We start from the raw sequence: 19,851 nt of genomic DNA on the forward strand, positions 1-19,851 counted from the left end.
AATTTGATACGCCACCCTTCTACTAATTTAACTAGTACAGTAACTATACATTATAATACACTGTATATTGAAAATATTCTAATTTGGTAGATCATTTGATCGACAAAGTTATTTTATTCTTCTGTGTCATCGGCATCAACTACATTGGTCATTAGTCTCGTGTTTTGGGTAAACAATGTTAATAACTCCCCGAGCCACCCAGGGAGCCTCAAGGCTATTCGCAGTCCGTCAGCCATACACCTTCGCAGAATCATCCCAACTTCAACTAGATAAATTATCTCGAGAAAAATATCTGGTGGAGGTTGGAATCGAATTCACGACCTTCCGTTCGTGAGTCGGGCGCATTACACACTCCGCCAATTCACCGATTTTGGTCTACAAATAAATTTCTTCGTAATCAAAAATATCTATTCATGATGATTAGTAGGTATAATAATTTTTCCTGGGCTCTCCTTCATACAATTTTGGTATTTCTCGTGTTGAAATCATTATTCAATACTCATTTCTTGAAGTAATTTTTAACTGACAAAAGTGGTCCCATGAAACTGTAACATACATAAATTGACAATAAAACGATGAGAAATATTTTCCCGTTATCTCCCACATCCAAATATTTCAATCCATATCCAATGTTTATAATTCCAAGGAGGTAGGCAATAACACCAACTAAAAGGTGAACAAGTCTGATGGTGGCGGTTTTTTCTGCAAATGAAAACTGAGCGGATATAGCTCCTCCTATACTGGCCACAAAAGCGAGGATCCATGCCGACAAACCTGAAAATAAAATTATTTCATTACACATCTTTGAGAATATCACAATTCAAACTTCCAATTTTGAAGATCAATATCAACTCTTCAGGTAGTCACTAGAGTTTCTTTGTCATTCGTGTTTTATAAAGCCTTGTGTTATGAATTACTAGTACTATGTACTAGTAATTCATAGTAATGTATCGCTGTTGTTCCAATGTTTTAACAGAATCAGAATCAAAGAACTTAGGCGTGCGCAGCGTTATAGAACAGTGCTTTCAAAAAATTGTTCTTCCGCGCCATCTAGTGGCGAGTTAAAGAAAAATTGATAGCCTAGAAACCTTCTCTATGAAAAATTACTTACACATGTCAAATTTCATCACGATCGGTTGAGCGATATAGAAGTTTATTCACTTACCAACCAACCAAACAACAAACATCCATTTTTATATATTAGATATTACTGAAATAATATTACAAAAATGAAAACTTTGTTTGTTTGTTCATTTTGGAATTAACATCTTCAGAAAGCACTTATAACTGAAATGATAATAATATTAATGGTGATAATGATAATAATGATGAATGGTGTCTTCAACACCTCAGTATACCGCAGTCGCGTGATGAGTGTAGAGGTTTCTGACAAAAGGTGCTTTATTAATAGATACGACACTTTAACGACCCACTCAGCACCAGATATTCATAGAATATTCCCTGTATATCATAAAACGAACGTATATATTCCAAATATTCATAGAATATTCTTGGAATATGCTTGAATGAATATGGCAGGATTATTCCCGAAAGAATGTGCATAGAATGTCTATAAATGGATTATTCTCCCTTCAATATTCTAAGAATATTGTCGATCGAATATACCATATGCTATATTCTTAGAATATATCCCCACGGTATATTTTGGAATATTCTATACAATGGAATTTTGAATTATCTTATAATAACGTATTCAAATAATTCAATATTATTAAAAACAAAAATATTTTAAGATCTTAATCAAATGCATAACCTAATGTATATAACCCTGATAGTGTTAACCAGTTTTTGAACTCAACACGAAGATTCTGGATGAATTGCTCCAACAGCAACTGTTGGAAACGACAAAAAATTTGAATGGGCCAATAAATGAACCAATTGCATCAATAAATTGGTTAATTCTCATTCCATTTGTCTTTTTGTATTTGAAATTATTTAATTACAAAGCGAAAAATCCTGGAAACAGAGAAATGGGGAAGTGAAGAATTGGAGTAAACGTTTCTCATTGGTCAATTGAAGTGTAGCGCGCGACAGTCGAATAAGCTCTGTGAAAGCGGCTGTCCCTTCATGACATTTGATTCAACATGGCGGTTGACGTGGCAGGTTCGCGTGTGTAATGCATGGTGTGTTGGTGTTATTATCAAAGTATAATTCTGTCACGTTCAGTGTACCATTTATAATTTAGGGTTGTCCAATTTGCAGGACAGCGAATAGTTTGATTTTGGATCTTCAAACAAGAGAGTTGCATATATTCAGTCTTTAAGAAAAGTAAGTAAAATGCAATAGCATCGATAGTAAAGTCATGGTGATTAACCTACTATACCTCATTTTAGGTTCGAGGAGAGTTGGTGTGTGGGATTTGTTGGTTTGACTAAGTACATGTTTGAACTAGAGTGATTTCAGTTGTGTATCTTCAATAGAGAAAAGTAAGTGAATGACACATTCTTTTGTATCATTCTATCCAAAATACTGGAGACAATATTTTTTTCAGATTCGTCCTGTTGTTGTTGTTGTTCAGGTTCCGAGAAAGTATATATCAAAACATCACTTTGACGTTTTTGTCTCTCAGACATTTCAGAGGGTTTTCCTCAAAATCCATTCTAGGGTACATTGCGTCGGATTTATTATCCTCTCTTAGTTCCTTTATATCATTCTGTAGTTTGATGATTTAAGCTTTTGAATATTTCAGGTCCTTGCCAATGGTTCTACGTCCTATGCAGGTAGTCTACAGAGGAGATGGATGTCGTGTTTACGACTCAAACGAACCTCCCTGTGAATTTAGTTCAGGAGCGAGTCTACAGAGGAGATGAATGTCGAGTTTACGACTCCAACTGACGTCCCTGTAAATTTAGTTCAGGAGCGAGTGGTTTTCAACTCCCCAACTACTCATCCAATAACTGAGCCTTGAAAAAAAAATTTGGTGGTGCAGCCAGGAAACGACTGAGTCGTCTCCTCGAAAGCGGGGTACCTTTTCTAAAACCGCCTTGCACCCAATTTTTGAGCGGCGTACGCAGAATCTGTCTCAGGTGGGGGAATAAACCTCCCATGAGCAGGTTAGCAAACGTTTACGCTCAAATGATGAATCACCAAAACCGGAGGCGAAAAAGCCCTGCACGGCTGAATTTGAGGCATCGTCAGGTGTAGATGACGTGCAAAAACCCTCATATGGGGAAGTTGTAGTGGGTATCAAGGTGGAAATCTTGCAACTTGACTATCCGACTACCTCATTAACAGAGCATATACTTTGTGCCTGCCCCGCTGGGGGCCGAATTAGGTCTATAGAGTTCGCTAGTACTCTTACCATCTGACCTGAAAGACCACTCACCATACAAACTAATCGGCTTCGTTAAGAAGCTGGATTTATTTGGCCGAGTGTGAATAGGTGTGAGCCACAATAAACCATTGCGGGTTGCGGTGGAGGGTCGAATAGACCCACTCACTTTGGACCTAACCTAACCTAACCCATGCAGGTCCAATCATAACCTTATTCAAGGTCGGAGTGATACAAGAGTACTTTTGGAGGCTTTTTATTTAAGATCGAATAACAGTGAGCACTGATTCGTCACTGGATAGTACAGAAATGCGTATTGATAAGCAAGAGCGACAGTATTTTTGGTTATAAATAATCATTTCAGCAACATTAACTATCCAATGCGGCTGAAAATATCCACATCACGAAATATAATTCCAATGAACATTTTGACACTTTGAAAAATAAATTTTACACACACAAAAATTGTCACACCTCTGCTAACTGTTATCTTCCAAAGCCACGATAATCATAATTTCATAGTAGCTCTTCAATCCCCACCAAAGTTGGGGCCATGTACTGAGAAACTTTCAGCTCTCATGAAATGAAGGTCTGGCGTTCACAGGTTCTTGGACTATGATATAAACAGATACCGGTTTACAAGCATACCTCATCATGCTTTTCATTAAGTTTTTCCTCAATTTAGAAAATTTATGAAATTTTAGAAATAATCTACTCTTGTATCCAGCCACGTATTGATTGATAATATCTACTCGGTCTAGACGATGATAGTTATTCCATATCTCGGTATTTCATCATTAGAATGACTTTATCTGTGCTATACTAGTATCTACTTGAAGTGTTTCCTCTAATTCCAAAATCTAACGAAAACATTTGCAGTTGACATAATTTTCATTATAGTAAAAAGTCCCCCATCCTCAACTCTTGAATGAGAAAAGATATCGAGATCGGGGGAAATTTACGCAAAAAGTCATCGTTTTCAATACATTTTGGTATGAAAGAGATCAGTAGTTTTATATTCATTTTGAGATTTTTTAAATGAACGAAAAGTACCATGATCTCAAAAATATATACAGAACTCACTCTAATGAATGTTCACCATTCATTTCTTACATTACGAAACATTCTTGTGATAATTTCGTTCTAAATATTTTTTATCTACATCTAGAAGCGTCAAATCAGGCGATCTAGCAGGTCATTTTAGAGACCAGGTTCGCCTATCCAACTTCTTCGTCATCTAACTACTTTCGAACCAGCCTGGTGTGATAAGGCAGTACCTAACCTCGCTGAAACTCTTTCAATTCAATTCAATTTGAATCCAAAAGTGTGGTCTGAATCAGGGCACAAATAATTTAAACTTGTCCAATCCTCAAAAGTATTTCGATTATTTGTATTCGACAAAATTAAAGTTTTTAGAAACTACCATTATGTCATACAATAGAAACTACAGCATTTCAAATTCGGGTTGGGCCCTACCGGGACTTTAAATTATGCGGTTGCTGGTAGGGAAACTATCTGGTTGAAATCATTTTCGGCAAGCATGCGCACGGTTGTTACAACTTTTCGAAACGTGCAGGAGTGGGGACTTCGGTATATCTGATCAACTGGTTTCGATATGCCTTTTAGAAACATCCGGCGCTCTGTCACTGGTGATTGTATTTTCCCAACATTTCGAAGAAAATATATGAACCATATTACAGATCTGAACAAGGGAGAGAAGAACTCCGCAAAACTTACTAGTACTCATGTACACAGACAGCATCAAGAAAAGCGTGTAACATCCGGGAATATGTATTGATCTATTACAATCGGACACAGACTTTAAGGCTGTCGAAAACTTGTAATCCCTCAAGGAATAGTTATGACTCAAGACAGTTGGACAAAGAAGGAGTTAGCCTTTGACAACGCACTGATGAGAGTTTGTTCAAAAGAGGAAAATATCGATGGGCAACCGAATAGAAAATGTAAAAGGTAATAATCCAAGTTACACTTCTGTAGAACGCAAAACAGACCTGGCTGGTTGGCCTTGATGAGCACCAAAAATACAACCATATATGGGCAAAAAACTGAAATTCTCGCAAGGCAATCACCTTCGAAAAATATATCTGAAAAAGCCAGATAATCACCAGGAGACTCATAAGCATACCCTTATCCAAAAGAAAGTATCTTTCAGATGATGTTAAAAAGATAAGCGACATTTTATTTCTGGCTATGATACAAAAATGTAAGGGTGGGTGTCCTCTAAACTACTTATCTGGCATTAATCTAGGAATTATAAACAGAACAAATAAACTATATTTGATGAATGCAATTTGAAAAGAGGTTTCAACCCTTTCCTTCCATGTATTCAAGATGGCGAATGAGTAAGTCACATCACCATAAGTGTCCTGATACTTATTGATTTCAAGTACATTGTGAAGTCATAACTCTATGAGATGTCCATTTTCTCTCTCTCTCTGTCTCTCTCTCATATTATTGGATGTTGCTAACCAATCTAGCGCAGTTGTTCAGTCTCCTCCTATCAAAGTTGACAGAAGCTCCGTTGAGATTTTCAGTAAGTCGATTTCTGCTCTGGAGACCTTTTGATGGCAGACGGTCATTATCGGCACGTCTGTCCACCACCATATCAAAAACGAAACTGTCGTCCATTGTGTCATTTCATGAACTAGTTGGAAGTGTTTCTTCGTTTATCCTCAACTTCTTTTTGCTGTTTGCCATCTGCCGTAAAAAAGTATCGGACTCATTGAAAATAGGTCTTGCGTACAGGGACTTGGAACAAAATAACCACGTTAGTTGACAAAAACTAAAGACATATTTACTGAAGGATAACTACAAAGTGTGGTGGATAAAATCATCAAAAAAATCAGTGACAAATATGAACGAACTTTATCGGACTATATTGTAGAATTGAACCAGGTAAAGTATGATCTACTATCTTGAATCGATGATGATATCTAGAAATACAAATATTAGATTTTTTATTGTTCAAGATAATACTGGCGACAATTTACTTGTGTTGGAAATTATAAATCAAAATATGAAAGTGAAAACCATCACCGAAAAAAGTATGTAGTAATAAATACCGACAGCTATCCGTCAGCTGTTTTGGTAAATTTTTTTGACACCGTGACGCGTGATAAAGTGATGAACAATAAACAACACCTGAAGTCGACGACAATTTCTGTACTGGAAGATCTAACACGGAAGAGGCTGAACCTGACAAAAAGTGCCATAGATAAGTTGTCTAAAAAATATATCTGTTACCGCAACGGCAACATGATAACAGAATTCATCGCGATGAAAGTGATATGACACAAATTCAATAGGTACAATTTCTATTATTTGCTGAAATATAATTGTTTTTTTTTGTTTATCATATGCTGAGGGCCAAATATCAGTGAGTCTCATTTCACCTGATTTATTTAATTTTATTTATTATTTCTATATGAATCATGTTTTCTGTAACCAAGGTGTTATATGTGTATACGAGTAGTCGAAGAGTTTAGCTCTTCTTCTTTAGCTTTTTTGGATTCATTTGATTTTTCTCAGGTTGCCAATGAACCTGATAGGATACAATACATCTGTATCACTAATTGATTTGATCATTACCAATTTCAGTTGTGATGAATACTGTTCCAGCATAAAAATAAACTAATATCAGATCACCGGTGTGTATGTTGCGAATTCAAAGTGTTTGTAGATATTTCGATCTACAAGAATCATCCTGTATCTTACAATTCCAAATGAATGAATGGCTGATATTTAGTAATAAAAATGTATCGATATATTTATCTATCTATCCATCGCATTGTAACCACTTCAATGCATTGTATAGTTCTTGCTTAAATTGCTCAGAAATATCTACGTATCTAGAAAGTACAATCATCATGTGTTCGACTCATCTATGAACTTCGTAAATTTGAACGCATATCAGTTCTGGAAAACTAAAACAACTTGAATGACTCACTAATACAACAGAGATCGACATCATATGGCTTGCATGTTTTACAATATATTCACGTTGTGTACACCTCCCGATTCACACAAAAAACTGGCATTCAGAACTGATTTACACAGTCTTACGAAAGCGTTGAAGGGCCACACAAAAACATTTTTTTCGATTTGTATAATTCTGACTTTCATCTCTGAATTCTGAGTTGCAAGTCAGAATTCTGACTTGCAAGTCAGAATTATGAGATGAAAGTCAGAATTATACAAAAAAGGCCACACAAATTTGTTTTTTATTTGTATAATTCTGACTTTCATCTCAGAATTCTGAGTTGCAAGTCTGACTTGCAAGTCCGAATTCTGAGATACAAGTCAGAATTCTGACTTGCAAGTCACAATTCTGAGATACAAGTCAGAACTCTGACTCACAAGTAAGAATTCTGCGATACAAGTCAGAATTCTGAGATACAAGTCAGAATTCTGACTTGCAACTCAGAATTCTGAGACTCAAGTCAGAATTCTGACTTGCAACTCAGAATTCTAAGATGAAAGTCAGAATTATACAAATCGAAAAAAATATTTTTGTGTGGCCCTTCAACGCTTTCATACAATCTGAATATTCGTCGACAAACAATTCTTACAATCTCAAAACATTCCAAATTTCCAAACATTCCAGTATCGCATCATTCATCAATAATATCTATGAACTTGATAGTTCACTTTTGAATTCCCCCAGAACAGCATCAAGCCCTAAACTCACAGATTATTTGCTTGGCATTTGGTAAATCTAACTCAGTACCTGAAGGGCTCTCTATTTTGTTACTTTTCTCTAGACCTAATTTGCCATTTTACCTTTAGACTATTTTCCACCATCCTCTTGTTCTATTTCTCCCTATTTCAAATGAAATCTGTTGAAATTCTTTCATGTAAATTATTAAAATTATTATTCTCAACTTTCTTGGAACAGGTGGAAGAACAGAAACAGTACACAACTGCCATCTGAACTGGATTGCCATTTATTTACTATGAACATTTTATTTATTGTCTCATGTATTACTACCTTATATTGTATCCTCAGTTACAACATCGGTGCTTGGTAGAAGTAGTATTTATCAATATTATTATTCAATGAATAGGTAATAGGTATGTATCTGAGAGATGATGAATGTCTGACCATCAGCAAGTTCGACTTGAAATAATAATAGACACGCTTCGAGAGATATAAAATACCCAAATCGATTGACTGGCTTGGATTTTTTCGAAAATATTCTAGGAGAAAAGATGATAGCATTTATTCATTTCTAAATATGGTTGAGAAACTAGATTCAGCCGTCAAGCAAATACAAAATACTATTACATAAGTATAGGAAAACAGCTGTCTTGAAAGATATCAATTCATCAACAGGGATATAACTTGGCGGAATGAAGGGCTGAATTAATTCTGAAAAAAAAAGTTAGGTAAATCTTCAATGAATTCTGACAGACTTTAGAAAATCTCCAAGATAATTGTGTGAGAGGCTCTCTAATTTAGCTATTGGAAAACTGTTAACTCTTAATAAAATCGAAAGGCATCGATTCAGTGAAATAAAAAAATAAACTCTTTGTAGCGATGGTACGAATTCCTTGTGATCCCAAAGAATTGCTCCTAGTAAACTGCTCAACCTCGACATAAGCCCCATTTTCCCTGAACTTGAAATGATTGGGGCTGTGTATAAATAAGGTAAAGGTGGTAGTTAGGTTGGGTCAAAAGTGAGTGGGATTAGTCAATCCTCCAATGCAACCCGCAAGGGTTTATTGTGGTTCACACCTACTCAAACTCGACCAAATAAACACAGCTTCTCGACGAAACCGATTAGTTTATACGGTGAGTGATCTTTCAGGTCACATGGTAGAAGTGTGGTTCCACCAAACTCTGAAAACCTGAATCGATGTGCTGCGGGGCAGGCACATAGTATATGCTCTGCTGTTTCATTTCATCATTTTCCGACACACACACCGTCTTCCTACAGTCCGAGTATCTGCATATGATGATTCAGACGACAGGGACCTGTAAGTAGGCCTGTTAGACATCCTGTAGTCCAACAACTATTTGGTTTCGAACTTCGAAGAGTGAATGAACGCCTTGGAGTAGGCCAATCCTGGACGATTTTTGCCACAAGTCTTCAAATGTTCTTGCCATCCAAATGTTCAATTTTTGAATGCAATGCCAATTACGACAGGTTCTGGTCCGATGAATCTCCTTTGCAAGGGAGTCAGCAGCCTTATTGCCTTCCAGGTCGTTGTGACCAGGAATCCAGACCAGAGATAATTAGGTGAATCTTTCCATTGAGGAGAGTCGTTTTTAGCAATTTGCTACCAACTTTAACTTTGTTTCGCAATAGGTCCGCAGGCAGGTTGATATATCTGTTCTGGATCTGCACCAGAGGAAAGAGGGTTTTTAAGGATGCGGGTATTTTCTAGTGAGTACATGAAAATTTCTTCCAGAATGGGACTTAGTGGTGAGCCCATAGAGAGACCTGAGTTTTGCAGATAAAAATTATTATTATATTTGAGGAAATTTTGTTTCAGATATGTATCAAGGAATTTGCAAAATTCGGTAGTCGTATATGGATTTGTATGACTCGTATCTAATATGTATTTCACGAGGGGAATGTTAGGAAACACGTTTTCTACGTCGAATGATACTAGTTTGATATTATTTTTGATATTCAGATTTGATAATTTGTCAGCTAGGTCTACCGAATTTGGAACTGTGTTTGAAGGATTGAATTTTATGAGGTCTCTAAATCTTGAATTCAAAAACTTAGAGAACTTACTGGTTGGGACATCTATATATGATAACACGGGTCTGTCTGGATGTCCTTCTTTGTGGAATTTGAATAATCCATACAATTCTGGAGGCTTCTTAGCTTGCTGGGAGTTCATTTTGGTGGGGTCATTCCTCAGAATGGTGACATCTAATTTATCCACCACTTCTTGCATTTTCGAAAAGTACTTTTTTTTCTTCTAGAGTGGGTTATCTAGTATATTGGCGTTGTATGAGATAGCTTGTTCAGCTTGTTCTCCTATGATGTCTTTATGTTCTTGTTGTCTGTGGGAGCGAATTTTGGTCCTTTTTCCAGAATTTCAATTTCTTTTTTATTGAAATCGGTATTAGTTAGGTTAACGAATCTTGGTGGAATGTCTGATCCGAATGTTGAATGTTTTCTTCTTTCATAGTTGGCTTTTGTTTATTGAGGAGCACTTAGTTTTCAGCTTATCATATTTCTCTTTCGATACTTTACTAATTTCTTGTTTAATCTTATCCTCCAGGCAGTCAAATTCCACGTTATGGAGTACATGTCTTAACTCGTCTTGGACTTATTTCAGATGGAATTTCAAGTTGTCTCGCGATCTATAGATTCCTTTAATTCATTTCCAACCTTAGTTCTTGTATTTTTAGTTGTATCCTGGACGCAGAACTTGAATTTTATGAAGTTGGGCATGATTCTTCTTTTTTACACACTCCTTATTAAACATCAGGTTCAAAGATACTATATTGTATTTTAGTTTTAGTCTATAATACATTGTCATCTGTGTTGCTCGACTGACTGATCTAATATGTGTGATTGATGACTTGTTTATTTTGTGGTAATTCATGATCACTTTAATGGAATGAATCTGTTTAAAAAAATATGTTCAAAATCTGTTTTTTCCGTTAACCAGCTGTCGCACCCCTACGAATGACAACCCTCAGAAGTCGAAACCTGTGCGAGCTAAGGATTGACGAGGTCTTACCTTTTAACGTGTGATTCCTAACACGGGTTGGACGATAGCAAGTGAAGATCGATCGTTCAGACTAGGGATTGAACCACCGATCAACACGGCAGTCAATTCGAGTGAGTGAACAAAGCACCCACGCCGAACCGCTTGGCTACCGACCGACTCTTTTGTCTAATTACCACTAGTTGATTTTATTTATACGACCGGTTTCGGGTTTGACCCCATTATCAAGTATGAAACTGAGATGCGAAGTTTGAAAACTCGCTTTTATCAGGAGTAAGGACAGGTATTTGATATTCAAGATCCAGAGACCTCACAAAATTTAATCCTTCAAACACAGTTCTAAATTCAATAGATAGAATTATTACCATTGCAATGGCGACGGGAAGCAATAAAGTATGCTTTCACTATTATACTGGATTTATATGTATAAAATACGTTTTGCGTAACCAGCTATCGCACCCCTACGAACGACAACCCTAAGAAGTCGAAACTTGTGCGAGCTAAGGACTAACGAGGTCTTATCTTTTATCGTGTGATTCCTAATACGAGTAGGACGATAGCAAGTGAAAATCGAGCGTTTAGGCTGGGGCTTGAACCATCGACTCACACATCGACCGTTTGACTGAGTGAACAAAACACCTACGTCGAACCGCCCGGATACTGACCGGTAGCCGGTGAGGGAAATGAAAACACTTAAATATCAAATATAAACTTGTTTTTTATGTTTTTTATGTTCCCTTTCAACAGATATGTATTGATATTTTTCTGGATTAGTTCTTGATTTGAAATCTCTCACCTAATTTTCCATGTACTGTTGTGAAGTGGGCCAAATTAGAATCTTCTTTCTGAGAGATCTTCAGAATTATTCCTATTGACATACATATAAATCCTGTTACCATAATAATTCCATGAACTTTGATCTTATCCTTTCTTGTTTCTCCAAAAGACACAATACTTTCTTTCCTATAGACCTGAACTCCCTCTGCCAGGAATAATGCAAACTAAAAAAAAATATATTCGATAAATGAATGGGAAATTAATTCTTGAATTTTCAAAAATATTTTAAAATATTCATTCAACGAGGTTCTATGCAAATCAAATGGACAATTTTCCCTGATGATAACATTAAAAAGTGTCGAAATATTGGAATGAACGTCCTAAGATTATTCTTCGTGTTCTGTATATTTTATCGTCATTAGGATTATTATCACAACGTTTCGGCAAAATCTCATTTTTTCTTTTTAAAAACTATCACGACATGTTTCACTAACACAGTAGCTTTTTCGTAGTTAATTAAGTACTCAATTCACAGTAGCTTTTTCATAGTGAACGACTCAATCACTACGAAAAAGCAACTGTGTTAGCGAAACATGTCGTGATATTAAAAAATAAAGTTTGAGGAGATCAAATCGTAAGGTGTAATTTATGAAATTACTATTGATCTTCATCAAGTAACGGTCGAATCAATCAGAAAAAAATTGTCTCATTTGCCATCTTCTCGGGCTATCTGGAGTTTCACAACAGAACACGGAGCGAAACTCGAGAAAATATACATACATTAAACATGTATGAGTTTGAAAATGTCCTTATAGGACGAAACTGCAGTAACGTTAGTTACAAATAAAAGTGGTAAAAAAAAATGTTCATTTCTCATTTTTCATGAACATTTATTGTCAATAATCACGTTTCTCGAAATCGAGTTTGAATCATCTCATCAGCCTGAATAATACATTTTTTTATCTTACTGTTCAGTCATTATTTTATCAGTTACTAAAAAAGATAGATCAATTGAAAATTATAATCATCGGGATATTTTGAAAGACCCACTTATACGTCATAAATTACGGTATTTATGAATCAGATGTTATTGACAAGTTATCATTTACGAGAAATTATCATTTATCAGTTACGAGAAGATCAAAATACTTGATTTCTCTCATCTTGCGTTATTACTCTACATAGTCCGAGTGCTGTTGTAAATTAAAACATCGAAATTACTAATTATGCTATATTTTGAGAAAGAGGCACTAGAGAAAACAGCTGAACAAAAATACACTTGTTTTTTTCAAAATCCACAATATATTACTATTTGTAATATGTGACACGTTCCGCTATTCCTATATCTTTCTCAAACAAAAATGGTATGCACGTCATGTATTGAAATAATAATAGTAGTTTGAAATTAAGTTAATTATAAATGGATAGCCTAATAATAAACAGGTAATTTGCTTAATATAGGAAATCCATTCAGTGATTAGTGAGTTTGGTTCCAGATTCGCCATCAATAACTTCCAATCAACAAATTCAGAGAATGACAAAAATTTATTTATATTACCGAATCCTTAACCTCCACAGCTGTAGCTATTCGTTATAGATTAGGGCTGAAGCCTTCAAAAATTGTAAAAAGTGAAAAGGATACACCTATTAGAAAAGGAAGGAAATATAATAAAAATGGAAGGAAAAATAAATTAAGGGCTATGGGAGGGGGTGAGTTTTTAAGGGTAAAAAATTATTTATCTGGATTTCCGGCACAATTACAAGACCAATGGAAAAAAGTTGAGAGGCAAAGTTGTAAAAATATATCTCCAATTTTCGTCTCCACAATTTTTTCACATATCCTGAAAATTTATGTGAAAAATTCAAAAAACCAAAAGCTTTTTCAAAAAAAAACTTTTTCAGTACGAAATTAAGTGAAAACTTACCTTTTTATGTCTCAAATACACTGTAATTTTTTTTATATTTGATATAAAATATTTTTTTTTTCACCTCAGTTTGACTTAACATCAAAAAAGCACTCTTATTTTCAATCGAAAATGCTCGCATCAAAATATCACCTTTGTTCAAGAAGTCGATGTGCGTTTTGTTCTTTGAAATCTCTTCTTTCTGATGGTGTGAAAAAAATATACATTAGTGCAGTAAATGTTCTCAGAAAATGCAAAAAATCAGAAACTCGAATTCGAAATTTTTTTTTATTCATTGTGTACAATTTTTAGCTTTTTATTGAAATGTACACTTCAATTACTCATGTTACATTGATAAACGAAAAAATTGCAAATCGAAATATACTATTATAATTAACAAACAAATAAGTCAATAAAGTTAATACTCAATAAGACATCTACAATAGTTTGAGAAGGTTGTAGAATCTTCTTTGAATAATATTTGTAGATGCCTATTTATTGCTGGTTTGGAATAATTTATATACTTGAGTGACCTACCGAAAATTTTAGCAAAGGTATTTCATAGAGAAGTGGGGAAGGAGCTAGGATGATCTGTGCCTTACTACATACCTGTTATTTCGTAGCAGCTGTTTTCGTAGACTGTCGCGTGTGAAATCTGGACATTTCATTCTTTTGACTTGTGTCAAGAAATTAAAGTCATCACAGTTTGGGCCGAGAATTTCATCGTGAATTTCAGGTTTTAAAAACGTATTCATATTTAATTTTTTCAATTTGTTGGCAAAATTTTTGGATGCGACAAGTTACTGACTAATTGAACTCCATAGAAGTATATATTTCCCAGAAACTTATCGGGGTAAACTTTTCAGTTTGCCCTTCATTACACTGCAGCAGGTTCTCTATTGATTTAGGTTTTATTTTTTCAGATTCTGGAAGGTTATATACCCAAAATACAGCAAAAAATATTGAGTCCTCCACAAAAAATTCCTTTCAAAGATAAGAAAATACCTACCTCGGGAAATATAAGAGAAATATAAGACAGAGAAATCGTTAAAAAAATGGAAACAATATGTTAAATAAGCTACGGAATCAAATAAAGGAGAAAACTCAAGAGAGGAATGGATTACAGAAGCTATAAGTGAATTAAAGCTGAAAAAATCTCCACTTCAGAATGAAGTTACTTCGGAGATGATAAATTTCACGGAGCAAAGTGGAAAAAAGAAATTTTTGAAAGACATATCAAATGGCTGGAATGAGGCTGATAAATAAAAAGCGAAATGCACCAAAAATAGAAGCCCAACATTAACAGCATTTCTGAGAACGTGCTAACAAAATAATAGAAAAAACACTTAGATAGAAACCAGAAAACACATTGAAAAACTCCCAACATGGGTTCAGGAAAGCAAGAAGCACCCAAGTTCTGATATTTCTAATGAGACAATTGGGAGAAAATAATTGAGGAAGTAATCTGAAGCATTGTAATCAAAGCATAGTTCAACTATATTGAAAATTAAGTGTAATTATCCACATAATTTGGAAAATTGAAACAAAGCATCAGGCGTAAAAATAATTTTACAAAATTTTATGAGAAGGTAATAGAGCTACTTAAAGAAGAAGTATCTAATATTACTGAAGAAGACTGGCAGAAAAGGATTAAAAAAGTGATTTTAGTTGAAAAAGACTATAAGAAGATTGGACTCTTCCATATTAATGATGGAAATGAATTCATTATTGATTTGAATGACGACAGTGATAGTGAAACAGAGAATATGGAAAAGGAATAATCAAAAGCTTTCAAAGAAAGTTAGTGAAGTATTTTTGAAGCGATCGATTGTATATATATGTGAGTAAGTAGTATTCAGAAGTATTTTTAATCATCACTCTGTTATTTCAATCCCTACTTTTCCACTCATCAATGTAGACGAAATATTTATTATATTATTAGTTACTGTGATTCTTATTCAGAAATGATTATTGAAGATTATTGAATAACAAAATTAGTTAACTCCCTAACCATATCATAAAGGGGAACTGTTAGAAGATAGGTTGCACTATATCATTTACTTGAATTATACCAGCATAGGGACTCCACGAGTAAATAGATTTTGATATATTCAATTGTTTGCATGTATGTTTTTGTATATCGTTTAGGATTATGCTACAAGTTACAGGTTACATGTGACTTCATTTTCAAATCATTTTTCATTTATGTCTATTTCGAACGAACTGATACATATTGTTCATGTACCTCACACAGCGATGACTATATGTATTCATTTTTGAAACTGCAAAGTTTCGAAAATTAATACATTCAAGTTCAAAAACCTTGTGTAGTTGAACCTCAACAGTACCTATTTTCTGCTAACTTTCTTTTTACTTTTGTGTAATGAAGGTCTTATGAATTATTACAATCTACAGCGATTCGAATCAAATATGAAGTGCCACTTTTATACAAGCACAGCGTTGGGAGCGTACATTTTCATAAAAAAAATTAAACAGTTTTCAAATTTGATAAGATATCCCAAATTCAACCAACCGATTTTCATTATTGTATTTTTACTTACCCCCGCTACACATAGTATTATATGCCAAGCTGGTTTCTGAGAAAAATTATAACTCTTGAATATTTCCCAAAATATGAGTAGTATAAAAACTGCTAAAATTTGTTGAAATAAAATTTCAGAAACGTGAAGAATTCGAGATTTTGTATTGACAACCATTTTCACCGCGATCAAAGATCTAATGAATCCAATTGAAAATTGTATCTAAGATATAGGTACTCCAAATCAAGTGTACTACTTTGATGGGGGAGAGTAGGATCAATTGATTTCAGATTAAGGAAGAGGAGAAGGTATAAATTATAAAAATCAAATGGATACTTAGTCCCTAGGAGAAAAACTACCTGGAATTGAGGAAAAGTTGAAATATATTGATATGCTTGATTAATGATTCATGAAGAGTTTCTTCTTCATTTCAACCGTTAATAATTCATATAATACATGTAATGAAAGTATACCTGATAGTTTTGTCCACTCATTGAATATAATAAATAACCAAACAGCACCAATTTGCACAAAAAATTCAATTCAGTTTCTACTCGCCCTCTATTTCAGAGCCAACCCTCTACCTGGGGTTGCTTCTTACCTGAAGATGGATGCCACCCTGTCTCGAGAATAAAAAAATGTTTCTTTGAGTTAAAATAAACTGACTAATTGCAAACAACTTCTGTTCTACAAAGTTTTTTTCAGAAAACGACTTATTCGCGGAAAAATGTTTCAATTTTTAAAATATAATCCGATGTTTTCAGACAGTTATTTGCAAATGACAGAAAGTACGTACCTATTTTATAAAAAAAAATATAGTAAAAAATTAGGTCATGAAACATAAAAAAAATCGTGAAAATATGGAGTCTGTATATCCAATGCAAACGGAGTAATAACTTATTGATGAATCCATTGAAAACACTTTCCCAATGCCAGGGCACTATTCTCTTCAACTGCAAACACCGTTGACTTTCTGCAAATCAATCATCCCAGTGACAAAATTTACATATTCGGTGACTTCAACGTCCAAAATATCGAAATGCTCAAATTTTCCAATATCAACGACGAACAAGGTCGCGAAGCTGAGGCTTTTGCAATAAACAGCGGACGAACTCAGATTATAAATGAGCCAAACTGGATTCCTGACCGTGATAGAGAATATGCAAGTCTTCTGAATCTATACCAGGAGGGTGCTAATGCCGACTGAACGCCTCCCCCCACCCCTTTTGACCTTGAGACGTCACACGACCTTGAATGACGTCACCTAACTTTGAACGTCGTACACGTAGTATGAACTTGAATGCGGTGTTTGACCTTGAGTGTGGGGTTTGACCTTGACGTTCGACACTTCGACTACCTTGAGCTTGCTCCATGGCATTGAATGTTGACCTTGAATGAAATCGTGACGTGTACAGAATATAACCTTGAACAGTGGGCGTTCGGCGTTGTCCCCTCCCTTGTTGGTAATTCCTATATAAGTTCAGAATATCGTATGACGTAACCTAACCTTGAACGTCGTACACATAGTATGAGATTGAATGCGGTGTTTGACCTTGAGTGTGGGGTTTGACCTTGACGTTCGACACTTCGACTACCTTGAGCTTGCTCTGTGGCATTGCATGTTGACCTTGAATGAAATCGTGACGTGCACAGAATATAACCTTGAACAGTGGGGTTCGGCGTTGCCCCCTCCCTTGTTGGTAATTCCTATATAAGTTCAGAATATCATGCTTCCACATTCAGTTTAGACACTCTAAAATACCCAAATAGGTAAACAAAAGTATTTGTCGAATTCCAAAGTGAAGACAACGAGTATCAACCCATCCGAGAGGGCGTTTTCGTCAGTGAGGTGAATATATATTTTATTTTAATTAACCATAATTTCACTATATTTATGAATATGGATAATTTGAAATTTGACATTGAAAAAATTAATTTTTCTATAATTCAACAAAGTGAAGCTTTAGAGCAGAAACCTATAAACACTCTGGTTATTGATAAAGAATATAAAATTGAAAAAATGTCAATGTATTCCACACGATATGGTAAATCAATTCAAGTAGTTTTATTGGATGAGGAAAGTGATACTCCTTTTAAAGCATGGCTTCCAAAACGTGTCACAGAGCAATTACCAGAAGACTTCATTCGTGAAGTGAATTCATCCAAAGCCAAATTCACACTTACTTATATGGGTCAAAGTCCGCAGGATTATCCTGGTGCTAAAACCCGATCATTGATGAAATTCAATGTTTTAGATTGAACATTTTGAAATTATGAATTTTTTTTTTGTAAATAGTGAAAATATGGTAGATTAATATAAAATATGTATCAACTTGGTCACTTCATAGACATAGTCAGATTTCAAGTGAGTATTTTTTTTATATTATTTGCAAACTAATGAATGCCATTTATGAATTTTCAGAACTCACCATTCTATAAATATGTGGATGCAATATTCAGCCCAAGAGTGGCCGGAAGCAGTGGATTTGGATTCCGCCATAAGAAAAATGGCTTGGGAGATGGCTGATCTGAGTTTTGATGCTCTACATTCATCAAATTATGATTTGAGTGTATGTTACGATGCTGAAGAGGTGCGAAAACTTTTGGAGCTTAGTGAGAAGTATGAACTCGGTGTGGCATTGTGTCATGAATATTCATATGGGAGTAGAAATTTGGATGAGTTCTGTGAGTTAATAATTGAAGCAGACTTGAAACATTTTCTTCAAGACATATGCACCTACCTACCGCAAAATATCATAGAGAAATATCAATTGGAACCACAGAGTCCCAACCCGCAACTGGAAGAAGCGATAAATGATGGTGTTGTGAATATTTGAAATCTGTTGTATATTTTTGTGAATAAAATAATGTTTCAATCCATATTTCTTTGTATCTAATTGTTTGGTGAATAAAAGATATAACATAATTATTGAGTGTTTTATTATTCATCAATATCGAATATTTCATAGCATATTACATGTCAATCTTATTACAATCCAGTTTGAACAGATCCATTAAGAGCATTATATGATAAAACAGCATCGTGGAGGATGAGTGCATATACTTTGGTGTTTGCTGGAAACTTCACCTTGCGTGTTTCGAATTCTATTTTGATGTCGACAGTGGATGACTTCATAGCTTCGGGTTGATGGGAGCAGTCGATAATGAATAGTGGGTTGTTGCGAAAGCTACCAATATCCATCATCGGTTCACTCATAGTTTTATAATAGTAGCTACGTTGGAAGTTTTCATATGCATAGTAAGCTGATGAGTCTAACTTCTTGTCGAAATCCAGATTCCAACGCTCATATGGGTATACTTCAGAGTTCAGAGATAGTCGAATATTATTAATATTCACATGTGTGAATTTCGTTACATCTTTTGACATATTTTCGGATTGGTCGGTGTTTTGAAAGCCGATGATGATATATCGTGGTCTTTCGAGGCTGCTGGTTGTCTTCACCGCCCATATATCCGAGGATGTATCACGAAGTGTGGGTAATTCATAAAGGTCCCACATACGATAAGCCACCTTCACTTTAGCATCATTACCATTTTTATTTATGCGATTCAATAGTTTCAGTTTCTGTCGATCTTCCGGCACAATGTGCCTGATTCTCCATTC

The 19,851-nt window shown here is 34.9% G+C and overlaps 1 protein-coding gene across 1 annotated transcript; it reads right to left on the bottom strand.

The window, feature by feature from the left end:
• Positions 1–386: 386 nt before the first annotated feature.
• On the bottom strand, positions 387–16,436 carry LOC111503566 (uncharacterized). Its single transcript, XM_023157908.2, has 3 exons — positions 16,248–16,436; positions 11,802–12,006; positions 387–774 (listed from the first exon to the last, which is right to left on the bottom strand). The coding sequence occupies exons 1-3, from the start codon at positions 16,401–16,403 to the stop codon at positions 500–502; spliced, it is 636 nt and encodes a 211-aa protein (XP_023013676.2). The 5' UTR covers positions 16,404–16,436; the 3' UTR covers positions 387–499.
• Between the last annotated feature and the right edge of the window lie 3,415 nt (positions 16,437–19,851).

This window comes from Leptinotarsa decemlineata, unplaced genomic scaffold, assembly GCF_025532065.1.
Source record: "Leptinotarsa decemlineata unplaced genomic scaffold, Ldec_3_MD MMD2_tig00026307_RagTag_RagTag, whole genome shotgun sequence".
Classification (NCBI taxonomy): domain Eukaryota; kingdom Metazoa; phylum Arthropoda; class Insecta; order Coleoptera; family Chrysomelidae; genus Leptinotarsa; species Leptinotarsa decemlineata.